The 12,977-nt window shown below is 39.9% G+C and overlaps 1 protein-coding gene and 1 long non-coding RNA gene across 51 annotated transcripts in view; one reads left to right on the top strand and one right to left on the bottom strand.

The window, feature by feature from the left end:
- Positions 1-1,135, top strand: part of LOC121832227 (uncharacterized) — a 35,146-nt gene extending 34,011 nt beyond the window's left edge. Inside the window, exon 3 of the long non-coding RNA XR_013042155.1 lies at positions 820-1,135. This is a non-coding gene — a long non-coding RNA (uncharacterized LOC121832227). The remainder of the gene's footprint in view (positions 1-819) is intronic.
- The window catches only part of Pbrm1 (polybromo 1), a 104,792-nt gene that overhangs the window by 49,871 nt on the left and 41,944 nt on the right, over positions 1-12,977 (bottom strand). For 26 of the 50 annotated variants that reach the window (XM_076544185.1, XM_076544200.1, XM_076544198.1 and 23 more), the window contains 3 exons: positions 12,326-12,423; positions 4,706-4,982; positions 1,097-1,202 (listed from right to left, as the gene is read on the bottom strand). In XM_076544185.1, coding sequence (XP_076400300.1) covers positions 1,097-1,202; positions 4,706-4,982; positions 12,326-12,423 — 481 coding nt within the window. Of the gene's footprint in view, positions 1-1,096; positions 1,203-4,705; positions 4,983-10,309; positions 10,355-12,325; positions 12,424-12,977 lie in introns of all 50 variants that reach the window. The other 24 variants (XM_076544178.1, XM_076544191.1, XM_076544177.1 and 21 more) reach the window with 1 other exon arrangement.

Below are 12,977 nucleotides of genomic sequence, written 5' to 3'. Positions count from 1 at the left end.
AATAAACACAGCTCTAAAGATTATTTGACATCATTATCGTTTGCTTAGCATTTAAGATTATTTGAAATTGTTAGTTTATTTAGCATTTGTTTTATTTATATATTAAATAAATCAGAAATAGCTACTTTAATTCAATGGCATTATTTTTGCTGTGTTCTTTTCCTTGAAAACTTAAAATAAAAATTTCCTTTAAATAAAATAAAATAATTTAAATAAAGTAAAATAATTTAAATAAAATAAATTTTTTTCTCTAAAATGAAACCATATCCACATAGGGTACTCAGATGGTCACTGAGTAGGACATTTCTCACCTCCCAAATTCTATCCAGTAGAGTTGTTGGGATTCATTTTTAATTTTATGAAACACAAAACAAACACCAACAAAACCTGCCATATTCTTCTTTCTGGCATCTAATAAAGGATAGATAGTATTCCCATTTAACGGTTATGTTACCCACTGCATTCCAGAAAGCAAAAACCTCTGTCATTATATTCAAGTTCCCTTTCTTATGGTTTGGTTATAAAGTATGCCTTGAGAAGTTCCTCGTGGAAGACTTGGAAGCCAGATGGTGGCTATGATCACTGACAGGTAAACCATGAGAGCTCTGCTTTTATCAACAGACTGCTCAATGGAGTCATAATCTGACAGCAATACTGGGGTGTGGGACTAGGCAGGAGTAAGTGGGTCTCTGGTGGAGTGCCTCTGAAGGGATCTTATCTTTGGTCACTCCATGTCTTTCTCTCTGCTCCTTGACTACCAGGAGCTAAGAAAATCCGTAACTCTGTGCCCTTCTTACATGATGTTCTATTTTACCATAGCTCAGGAACAATGGAGACTGAACCTCTGAAGCTGTGCCCAAAGGAATCCTCCCTCATTTCCACTGTCAGATATTCACTCCCATCAACAAAAAAGCTAAGTCTTATACTCTTGTTTATGTAAAACACGTCAAAGAGCATGCATGTGAAGAAGAAAGATACCCAACAGCAGAGTGCCGATGAATAAAAACATATTCATCATTTAATTAAAGAAATGTCAAGAAACCATCAATCTCTTTAGACAGATTAAACTGAAGAACCAAATATAAAGCAGACTTACTCAGCTTAAGTTTGGGAGAAGCCATGTCATCATCATCAGGTAGTGGTCCCAGTTCTTTCCTTTTATCTTTGAGTAACTTCTCCAGGATATGGGCATCATTGTATACCTACATTCCAAAAATACACTTGAGATTATTTCCTAAAAACATTATAATTAAGGAGTAAAGAAATTTTTATCTCTTTGAAGGTGGTGATATATAAATTAATTACCAGCAATCAGGAAGCTGAAAATCACAAGTTTGAAGCCGGCATCAATTACACAGTGAAACCCTATCTTAAATATTAAAAACACCAACTAAAAAAATAAAAAAAGAAAGAATAGGTGTGAATGTTTAAAACATTGTTTAGGACAGTTGATGCTGAATGCTTCTGTTCTCTTCAGAACGATGATATTACTATCTCATGGGGAGGACCTACTTTGAAGCTTTCTGGGTGATTGTAATGTATAGAAATGCATGCTAGTAAACTGAGCATGGTGGCCCTCATCCTTAATCCCAGTACTCGGGAGGCAGACGAAGGTGGATCTCTGTGAGTTTAAGGCCAGCCTGGTCTACAAAGAGAGTTCCAGGGCAGATAGGGCTGTTACACAGAGAAACCCTGTCTCAAGAAAAAACAAAAGAAGAAGAAAGAAAAAGAAAAGAAATGCAAGCTAGTATCTGAGATCCACTGTGGTAAAAGTTTTATAGACTTTTTATTTTTTTATTTCATGTGTCTGAGTGCTTAATCTGCATATATATGTGCCCGTGTCTGCAGAATCCAGAAGAGGATCCTGGATTCCTTGGAAATGTAGTTACAGAGGGTTATGAGCTACCACCTGGGTGTCAGGAATTGAATCAAGAGTCCTCTGGAAGAGTAAGTAGTCAGTGCTCTTAACCACTGAGTCATCTCTCCAAGTCTCAGTTTTGCAGGTTCTAACAGAAGTTCCCAAACACTTTTGTATGTGCTGTTTTCCTAAAACAAACAAACAAACAAACAAACACCCTATCTTTTCGACCAGATCTCCAAGTTAGCAGACTCATCCCAGTGGAAATTGAAGACTGAAACTATCCCTCCAAAGACTGACCCAGTGGTGGTAATCTACAGCCAAGAACAAGGCTCCTCACTCAACGGTCTTGCTCCACAGTTGCCTCCTATCTCCCCAGCAGAGGCTATATTCCCTTGAATGTCCACAAGAGCAGAAAGGCAGAAGAAATGTGACTTTTCTTCTCTATCTCTCTTCAGGGTGTACAGTAGCCAGGGATACTGAAGACAGTATGAATCTCTATTATATAAAGGCCTATTTCTTCAATCTACAAGTATTCTTAGTGTGTATACTTTACTTCACATCAAGGGCAGAGAAAAGGAAAATGTTTTATTTTTGAATATTTAAAGTAGATAAAAGATATAAAATAGAAAACATATCAAAGGAGGATCGTACTTTGGTTGTACTTATAAGAATTAAAAATCCACCGGGCAGTGGTGGCACACGCCTTTAATCCCAGCACTCGGGAAGCAGGACCAGGCGGATCTCTGTGGGTTCAAGGCCAGCCTGGGCTACCAAGTGAGCTCCAGGAAAGGCGCAAAGCTACACAGAGAAATCCTGTCTCGAAATCCCCCCCCCCCAAAAAAAAGAATGAATAATGCTCTTGCAGAAGACCTGAGTTCAGTTCCCAGCACCCATGTCATCCAGCTCAGAACTATCAGTAACTCCAGTTCCAAGGAATCCAACACCTTCTTCTGACCTTAACATCAGGCACACATGTGATGCATATACATACAGGCAAAATACTCACACACATAAAACAAAAATAAATCTTTCAAAACATCCTTAAAAATAAATAAGTAATAAAAAAGATAAAGGTGTGCACCACCACCACCCGGCCAGTTACTTCTTTTATATCCCTTTAATATCCTATAAAACTCCAGAGTAAGCACTATTATTATTATTTCTAAATTATACACAAAGAAACTAAGGTTTAAAAAGGAAAATTTCCTTACACAGAAACTGGCAAAAACAGGAAGAATTTAAAACATTCATCTTTTTATTACCATTATTGTCAATTTTTTTCCTTTTTCTTTTTTGGTTTCTTTGAGACAGGGTTTCTCTGTGTAGTTTTGGTGCCTGTCCTGGATCTTACTCTGTAGACCAGGGCCTTGAACTCAGAGATCCGCCTGGCCCCCCGAGTGCTGGGATTAAAGGCATGCGCCACCACCGCCCAGCTTTCATTTTTGTTTTCTGAGACCATGTCTTTTTTTTTTTTTTTTTTTTTTGGTTTTTCGAGACAGGGTTTCTCTGTGTAGATTTGCGCCTTTCCTGGAACTCACTTGGTAGCCCAGGCTGGCCTCGAACTCACAAAGATCCGCCTGCCTCTGCCTCCCGAGTGCTGGGATTAAAGGCGTGCGCCACCACCGCCCGGCCCATGTCTTTTTATATAGCCCGGCTGGCCTAGAACTCACGAAGAAGACCAAACCGATCTTAATTTCAGAGATCCACCTGCCTCCGCTTCCCAAACATTGGGACTACAGTACACACCTTTATACCCAGCTCTTCATTTTGCATGTGTGTGTATCTGTGTATGTAAGCTAGACTGGATGTCAGATGTCTTCCTTGATCACCTCTCCACTTTTCTTTTGGGATAGGGTCTTCTCAATGAACCTGGAACTCATTAACTTGGCTAAATTGACTGACAGTCCCAGGGATCCTCTGGCCTTACCTCCCAGCACTGGGATTACAGGTATATACTGCTGTATCTGACTTTTTACAGTGGGTGATGGAGACTTGAACTTAGGTTCTGATGCATGCAGAGCAAGTTGTTTAGACTAAACCATCTCCCCAAGACAAAGAAGGATAAAAATTTAGGTTCCATGTAAGTGCATAGAAAACCAAAGGAAGGTATCAGGTATCTTCCTCAATCATGCTCTGTCTTATCTCACTGACTTTCCAGCTAGGCTGGCTGGCCAGCAAGCCCTCAGGATCTTCCTGTGTCTTCCTCAGAGCTGGGGTTATAGGCATGTGCATATAGGTTATGGCTTGCTGGCCACCAGGTTAGCTGAAAGTCAGTGAGATAAGACAGAGAGTGACTAAGGAAGACACCTCTAACCCTCCTTTGGCTTCCTTTGCCCTTACAAGGATGGGGAGACAGAGAGGGAGGGAGGGAGCGGGGGGGGGGGGGGGGGGAGAGAGAGAGAGAGAGAGAGAGAGAGAGAGAGAGAAGGGGAGAGGGGAGGGGAGGGGAGGGGAGGGGAGGGGAGGGGAGGGGAGGGGAGGGGAGGGGAGGGGAGAAGAGAAGAGAAGAGAAGAGAGGAGAAGAGAAGAGAAGAGAAGAGAAGAGAAGAGAAGAGAAGAGAAGAGAAGAGAAGAGAAGAGAAGAGAAGAGAAGAGAGAGAACGAGAGAACCTAACTCTGATCTTTCAAAACACATTATTCTGCTGGGTGGTGGTGGCGGCGGCGCACACTCGGGAGGCAGAGCCAGGCGGATCTCTGTGAGTTCAAGGCCAGCCTGGTCTACAAAGCGAGATCCAGGGCAGGCACCAAAACTACACAGAGAAATCTTGTCTTGAAAAAACTCAAAACAGAAAAAACCCCATCACTGTACAAAAAGAAAAGCACCCACTCGAGGCGCCTCGTTACCTGGGAGCCCTCCTCATTGTAGTGCCTGGCGTTCCGGAACATGAGCTTCATGTCCTCCATCATTCCTTCTTCACCTGCATACTTGTCATTGCGGATGTTATGCTCGATTATTTTCAGGTCCATGGGCTCTAAGATGATTTTATAGTAATCAGGATAGTCCTTCTTAGATGGCTTAACCATAAACAGATCACAAAGTCTTCTGCCTGAACCTGGCTCTCGAGCTTCAAGAACAACATTGAATAAAATTTTCATTCGCTGTTTCCTTATGTTCTTTTTACTGTTGGGGAAGGTAGAAAAGGGGAAAAACAACAGGGTCAGTTTTTTTATCCAAGGGTGACCACAAAATAAAATAAAACTGTGGGCAGGTACTTCATAATTATTACAGCGTATTAATTTGATGTGCCATAAACATAGTAAGCACCCTGGAAAGGTATAAGAGATTATTAAGAAAATTTATAAAATGATGAAAACAGTGATCCTGGCAGGAACAACCAGTGACAAACCTGTTTAGAATAGCTCTCAAAATGTAAGGTTGAATCAAAGAGACTGTGTGACACCATAAGAAAATAAAATTTAATATCCAGCTGAAATACGTTTGGGGTTTTGAGAAAAAGAATGCAATAAAACTAGTTATTTCATTTCTAAACACAGACAAAACAAAACAACCCAACAGTATTTCATCTCTTAAGATAGCTACTCCTAAATACAATATTCTGGATGCCAGGAATAAAACAAAACAAAACAAACCCCTACCAAACAAATGTCTTCATAGAGAGTACAAATCTCTCTGGCATTGATCATGTCAGGGTCAGTCCCTGCTTATTCTTTTTTTTTTTTTTTTTTGGTTTGGTTTTTTTTTTCTTCGATACAGGGTTTCTCTGTGTAGTTTTGCGCCTTTCCTGGATCTCGCTCTGTAGACCAGGCTGGCCTCGAACTCACAGAGGTCGGCCTGCCCTCTGTCTCCCAAGTGCTGGGGTTAAAGGCGTGCGCCACCACTGCCCGGCTCCCTACTTATTGTTTTACAGAGCATTCTTGTCTAATCCAAAGTAGCTTGAAGTAGTCTGTGGTTCATCTGAGCTCTCTCTAAAGGTTTAGCTTTCAGCATGTATCCTTGCCTTTTCTCCAGAGACCAAAATCAAGATAAGATCCTGAAAAACTGATATGAGTGATATAGAACAAAGTACAAGGACCAAAGATTAACATCAGAGTTTAAAAAGGGACCAAGACAGTCACCTTATTTAACTGTTGAGAAAACCAGCTTAGAGGCTAAATGAAATGCTTAAGGCTAAATGAAATGTTCAAGGCTAACGGCTCAATAAACCATTAAAAGAGTTCATCTTCTAGTTTGACTTCTGATCAACTGTATTACGTCATCAGGATATTGATAAATTCTAACTAGTCTGCCCAGCAGTCTCTAAGTAGTCAGGTATGTAAAAAAGGAGATGACTTAAGATTTAGTTTCTAGTCCACAAACACCTGCTGAGATCCTATAATATAGTACGTAGAGGTAAGCTTTAGTTGTTTTCCATCTTTTAAGAGGAAAGAAGTTCATCACTGAAGAAAAGTATATGGCTATGAGTCTCTAAGCCTCATCTTCAGACTATTCCCACTCTCCTTCTGGGTCATGATACACTGCCTCAATTTAAGGTATAATTTTAAAAACCAGAAAAGAAGCCAGGTATGGTGGTGCATATTTGTAAGTGTAGCACTTAGGAGGTGGAGGAAAGAGGATCAGTAATTCAAGATCATCTCTGGATTCATAGTAAGTTTAGGCAAACTTGATCTACATGAGATGGGGGCGGGGTTGGAGAGAGGGGAAAGGAAGGAGGGGAAAGATCATGTGTGCATTTATGCATGTGGTGTGTGTGTTCAAATAAAAACAACCAGCAGCTGAAAACCCAGACACTGGCCAGGCAGTGGTGGCGCACGCCTTTAATCCCAGCACTCAGGAGGCAGAGGCTGGCGGATCTCTGAGTTCAAGGCCAGCCTGGTCTACATAAAAAGTTCCAGAGTTCCAGGACAGCCAGGGCTACACAGAGAAACCCTGTCTCGAAAACCAAAAAAACAAACAAACAAAAAAGAAAACCCAGACTCCCTTCAGTCTCAGAAATATCTAGCTAGCATGATGGAGCTCATGACAAATTGAAGTGACCTAAATAGGAGAGAAAAGAAGAAAATTTTGTTTCCCAGGGCCCATCCTCATTATCAGTCTTCACTGCCTGCCCTCCTCCTCTGTGGCCTGACATCACTCTGCAGATTTCTCCTTCACATCTTCTGTCTCTCAGTCAAGGAGATAGTTGTCAGCTAACCTAGGAGATGGTTCATTTAATGGATAGTGTTTCCTCAAAGAAGTGATATGGGACAACGATGTGGAGAAGGTGTTCTCGATTTCTAGGTCTGTAGCTAATGGATACTATTAAGAGAGACAAAGCTCCAAAGTGGCAGAACTCCACCTTGGAGCAAGACAATTTAACTTTCAAGGACCGAGAAGAAATTTCAGAACTTGAATCAGAAGTCATACATAAAACCAAGTTGCTTATGGCTTGTTTAGAAATGTCTAACATGTAGAACTTGACTTTAAAAAGAAGATGGTAAGAATTCAGTTTTTTTTTTTTTTTTGGTTTTTCGAGACAGGGTTTCTCTGTGTAGCTTTGCGCCTTTCCTGGAGCTCACTTGGTAGCCCAGGCTGGCCTCGAACTCACAGAGATCCGCCTGGCTCTGCCTCCCGAGTGCTGGGATTAAAGGCGTGCGCCACCAACGCCCGGCTCAAGAATTCAGTTTTGAAACACTAGGCTTAAAAGAGCTCACTAGTTAACTCAGAAAGAAATCAGTTCCTCATTCCCGAAGTTCCAAGAAGCAGAACACTTCAGTCAAAGGCCAGACCTGAACCAGGAGATTAACTTTATTCTCTTCCAGGATTCAGCAAACCATTCCCAATATCAGGAGACTTTTCTATATGAAGCTATAAAACTTTTCATTTGGGACTGAATCTGTCACAGACTTTAATGAGATTTTAAAAAACAAAGTTTTTAACTGAATTTTATCAAGTAACATAGCAAATGGTCCATTCTCTCAATGCCAATAATCCTAACACTTGGTAGCTATGAATGAGTCTTATTCAGGACATGAATCTATCTGTATATAAAAAGTTGTTCTAATCTAGTAACTGTAATTTCCTTTTTCTACGCATATCATGAACAATATATAATTGGTTTAGAGCCTCAGAGGGGCAAACAAAACTATTACTAGGGTCGGTCACACAGGACCTTCTTTGAACAAATCCAGTTTTGCTATTTTGCTTTCAGTTTTCTAAATCGTTACATATTGCCTTTGAGACTGAGAAGCACTGGTCCAGCCAAACTTCAGGGCTGACCTTCATGACAACTGTGTTAACTTTAGTGGCTACTATTTTTATCTCTAATATGTACAGTGAACCTTATTCCACAGATGGCTTCTGAAGCTTCATATACTTTATGGAACAAGATAAAGCCTATATTACAAAAGTATAGAAACTTCAGCTGCCCCTCCTGCATCTCAGGCTATTTTCTTTTTTTTTTTTTTATTATCTTTATTAATGTGTGTGTGTGTGTGTGTGTGTGTGTGTGTGTGTGTGTGTGTGTGAGAGAGAGAGAGAGAGAGAGAGAGAGAGAGAGAGAGAGAGAGAGAGAGAGAGAGAGAGAGAGAGAGAGAGTAATCGTATGCCCAGGTATACGAATCGTATGTGTTCAGGTGCCCACAGAGGCCAGAAGAAAGGCACTGGATCTCCTGGACCTGGAATTACAGGTAGCTGTGAGCTATCTGATGTAGGTTCTGGGAACCAAACTTGAGTCTGTCAGAAGAACAGCAAGTTCTTTTAACCACAGAATCACCTCTCCAGCCTCTTTTCTGTTCATTTCCAATGTCACTTTGCTTTTCAGGATCATTCTTAGAATACCTGTAGACATTCTATCCCTTCACCTCTTTTAAGCTAATAACTACTAGTATTTTGGTAACCTCCATTTTTGGAAAGGTACATAAAAACAGGTCCCACACCTTTTAACCAGCATGAACATTCTTTGAGAATCAGCATCCTGAAGCATATTAAGGTAAGATCATCTGGCTTCTTTCCTCCCTGAAACAGGGTCTCACAATGTGAGCTAGCCTAGAAGTCTAGAAGTCCTGTCTCAGCACTGCCAGGATTGTAGGCATCTGTTTACTATCATGCCTGGCTAAAACTCTTGCTACTTTCCTGACAAAAATCTCATACTATGCAGTTAAGGCTAGAGTCAAACTCAGAATCCTCCTGCCTTTGCTTCCCAAGTGTGTAGATTACAAGTATGAGCCACAATGCCCAATTAAAATACATTTTTTTTTTTTTTCCGAGACAGGGTTTTTCTGTGTTAGCTTTGCGCCTTTCCTAGAACTCACTTGGTAGCCCAGGCTGGCCTCGAACTCACAGAGATCCGCCTGGCTCTGCCTCCCAAGTGCTGGGATTCAAGTGTACGCCACCACTGCCTGGCTTATTAAAATACATCTTAAGAGAACTCAAAATCAAGACTGTTCATCATTGTATACTTATGGGGATTCCAAGCCAAATCATACACACTATTGTAATAAAGATAATTTTAGAGGAGATTGACCATAAAAGGTCCTGTATTAAGAGTATCAGAAAAGTATCCTGTATTAAGAGCAAGCTTCCAATACATGAAAAACAAAATTTAAATTCAAGAAAAGGCACTTGCCTTTTCTAATTTATACAATGATTATGAGTGAGAAGGGACTCTGTTCTGAATCTCCTTAAAAACAAAACAAAACAGATTCTCATATTATAACCCAGGCTAGCTTCATATTAATAATGATTCTCCTTCTTGGGCCTCTTGGGTGTTCTGATTATGGTAGTTACCTGCTACACCTAAGAATGCCTCTAACTCCAGTCCCAGACAATCTGACACCCTCTTCTTGCCCCTGCAGGTACCTCATGCACATGGTGCACAGATCTATATCCACACACATAAAATTAAAAGACATCTAAAAAAAACCACTATACAATTATCATTCACCACTGTAGCATGACAACTTGTAGGCTGTACTGGAAATCCTAAATAACATACAAAAGATGCCTTCAAGAAATGGATGCTTTTAAGAAGTAAGATGTCGACAGGATCAGAGACTAAGAAAATTAACAAGAAACACTAGCCCCACACACTGCACAAGTGCCTGCAGGCACTGATAATTGGACTGCCAGTGTTGATTCTGGCCTCTCCACCATCTCAGTCAGTAAGGCATTCATTCATTCCCGAGATGAATCAGCACCCACAAGCCCGCGTCACTGACTATGGCAGCCTCTACCTCTTGCTCAAGAAGCATAGCCACAATGATAAGTGAGGGGACTGTCTGCCCCTGGGAAAAGCAAGCCAGCAACAAACTGAAGGTAGTAACGGACATAGGGAGGCTAATTTTGACACATTAACAGGACTTTTGCTGTCTTTACTCATAAAATAAACTGGAATCCCAAACACTGGTTTCACATGCATAAGGTTTTTCTCCTCATAGTGTCAGTACTGACCATGTCACAGAAGAATTACAGTTTTAAAAGTATGTTTATGCATAAAAAGGTCTGCACACCTGGATAGCCTCCTGAGACCCAACATCTCACTGTCATGAGTATTCCTGGGAAAGCAGAAACAAACAATACATGTGAAGAAAAATAAAAACAAGCAACATTGGAGGGTCATGCATATGCCAAATATGATTGAGAAAAGAAGATTATTGGTCCAAAAGATAAAAGATCATAACACTTGAAACATTTCAACACAGAAAACAGAAAGCAGATTTTTCAGCAGAAGGTAGGGGGAAAGGATGCATTGCTAGAATGAAGAGAATATATAACCACAAATCATTTTTTAAAAGACTTTTCAGTATTAAAAAATAAAGCAAAAATAGAATCATATACATTATTGAGAAGTAGAGTGGTATTTGGAAAACATGGCTCTGACACCTCTGGCCAAGCTCATGTTTGCTTGACTTCTGCAGAAACTCATTATCAAAACCTTTTAACCAAAGGTTCATCACTTTGTTACTGATCAATAGGACTTAATTCTCTATCTTTTAATTTCTACACATGCTTGTAGCCCAAACCTAGGATAGTTTTATTTTATTGTTTTGGTAGATAATTTATGGCTCTGCCACTTTTTTTTTCACTTTATTACATGAACCATTTCCTAGGAAAACTACTCAGAAGGAGACTTTTGTCTGAAATATGATCTAATCATTTTAGTAACATATAGATAGCTTAGTGTTCTTTTTATAGGAAGTTGAAGGGCAGTGACTTCATCTACTTGGACTACACCACAAACTAGGGGCCCCAGCACTTGTAGTTTGAAGTGTCTAGCCTAGGTCAACGCTTCCTTGCACTCAACTTATTGAAAGCGTTTCCTCCATGCTGGTGCCGACTGCACCGTCACTTGTGCCTCCATTACCTTCTTTTGCCTGAGAAGTTTCTATCTTTGATTGGTGACTGATCTTACTCAGAGATGTTCTTGATTTGATGTCTCTGATCTGGTTTCACATTTTTCCTCCGTGGTCCCTGGTATAACAAGGAATTAAGAACTTGGAAGGATGAAATTCACAGGCCAATACTGGAGGAGATTCACATCTCACGGTACACCGACTAATTTAGCTAATACCGCATAGCTTTGCAGTTATTGTCCAAGTTAAAAAATGTCCCCAACTGCTGTTTAAGAGAGAAAAACAGGGTAGCTTTTTGTTCCTGAACCACATTTCAAAACCTTCTGATTTTAGTGGGTCTTTTAATGCAAATACAGAAATATCTCAAAAAAATGAACTGGCTTCTTCATTCAATTCTGAGTCTGTCAAGCCCTGCTATTAACGATTAACTTATTCCTTGTTCAAGGGATCCCCTCAGACTGACTGCTGCTATCAATAATGTAAATCTTCAGGGAGAATATGGTGTTCCAAAATGATCAGGCCAGAGAAATTCCAAGAGATGGTCTTGCATGATTCCTTATAAGAGCCTAGCTTCAGAATCTCAGTGAAGTTCCTCTCCTTAAAACCAGTGAGGAGAAGAAAAGGATTAGGGAAGTTGAGAGGATAGTAAGGAAAAAACAAAACAAAACAAAACAAAAAACACCGAATAATCAGCTTAACATTTTACTGCCTATAATAGTTATGATTTTATATTCTCAAAACCATAAGTAAAGACCAAGCTAATCATGAAAAGCAACGATCAGAACAGTGACTTATCTCCCTGCAGCAGCAGAGCGGACTTACTCCTTACCTTTTTTCATTCAACACTACTCCATTTTTGCAATTCACTATGAAACAGTTATCTAAGATTTAAGTGGCACTTTGAAAATGCCACCTGAAAAAAGAAAACTGGACAGCAAAAAGAATAGTATGTTTCCCTAAGCTACATGTCATTTTTCTTCAAGCAATATGATAATTGTAAAAAAATAAAACACTATCCAACTTACAAATGAATTGGAAAAGACATACTATCAAGAACATACTATCAAAGCTTTTAGAAGAATTCATACTTCACAGCTTACATTTTTTTCTGCATTTATCTAAAATAAAATAAATAATAACTGAGTTGGTTCCAGATATGAGAAGAGCATATACCTTTTTCTTTTGGCACTACCAGTATCAGAAGTGGCTGAAGAGATCATGCTGTCTCCGTCCTCAATGTCATCTCTCCTGGCAAGCTCTTTCTTCTTTGCCTGAAATAGAGTAGATGCCAGGAGTCAGCCTCACACTGTCAGGCATTCTATGAATATTTGAATGTTAAAGAACTAGGCATGTCACATTCATTCAGAGAAGTACAACCTCACATAGAACGAACAAAACTGAACAGTCTTCAAACATTTTCAATAATCTACTGTAACAAAAGCCTTCATGATAGAGAAATAGGTTAAAAAATGGAATCAGACTAAAAATGAATGCTACCTAGAGCATTTATGACCATCAATGGCATGGTACAGTTAAAAGTTCTGAGGCGAGCTATGGGGTCAGCTGGCCCGACAGGCCACACTTAAGTTAAGCTAATTTGGAGGGGGCCTTTGGCATCTGATTTCTAAGGAGTAGTAAGACAAAGAAAAAAAGTTTAAAACTAAGAGGTAAAAATTTAGATCTACTATTTTTCATTACACACCTTTTTAAGGACCCTTTGCAAACACAGTTGAAAGGGCCAAGCACAGCAAGCTTAGAAAATAGACAAACACAGCAAAAGTGTCTGAAATTCACAGCTGAGAGGCAGTGCTGACCATAAAAATAA

The sequence above is a fragment of the Peromyscus maniculatus genome, chromosome 9, assembly GCF_049852395.1.
Source record: "Peromyscus maniculatus bairdii isolate BWxNUB_F1_BW_parent chromosome 9, HU_Pman_BW_mat_3.1, whole genome shotgun sequence".
Lineage (NCBI taxonomy): Eukaryota > Metazoa > Chordata > Mammalia > Rodentia > Cricetidae > Peromyscus > Peromyscus maniculatus.
The sequence above is the reverse complement of the archived record's forward strand: the minus strand, read 5'-3'. Positions and strand labels throughout refer to the sequence as shown.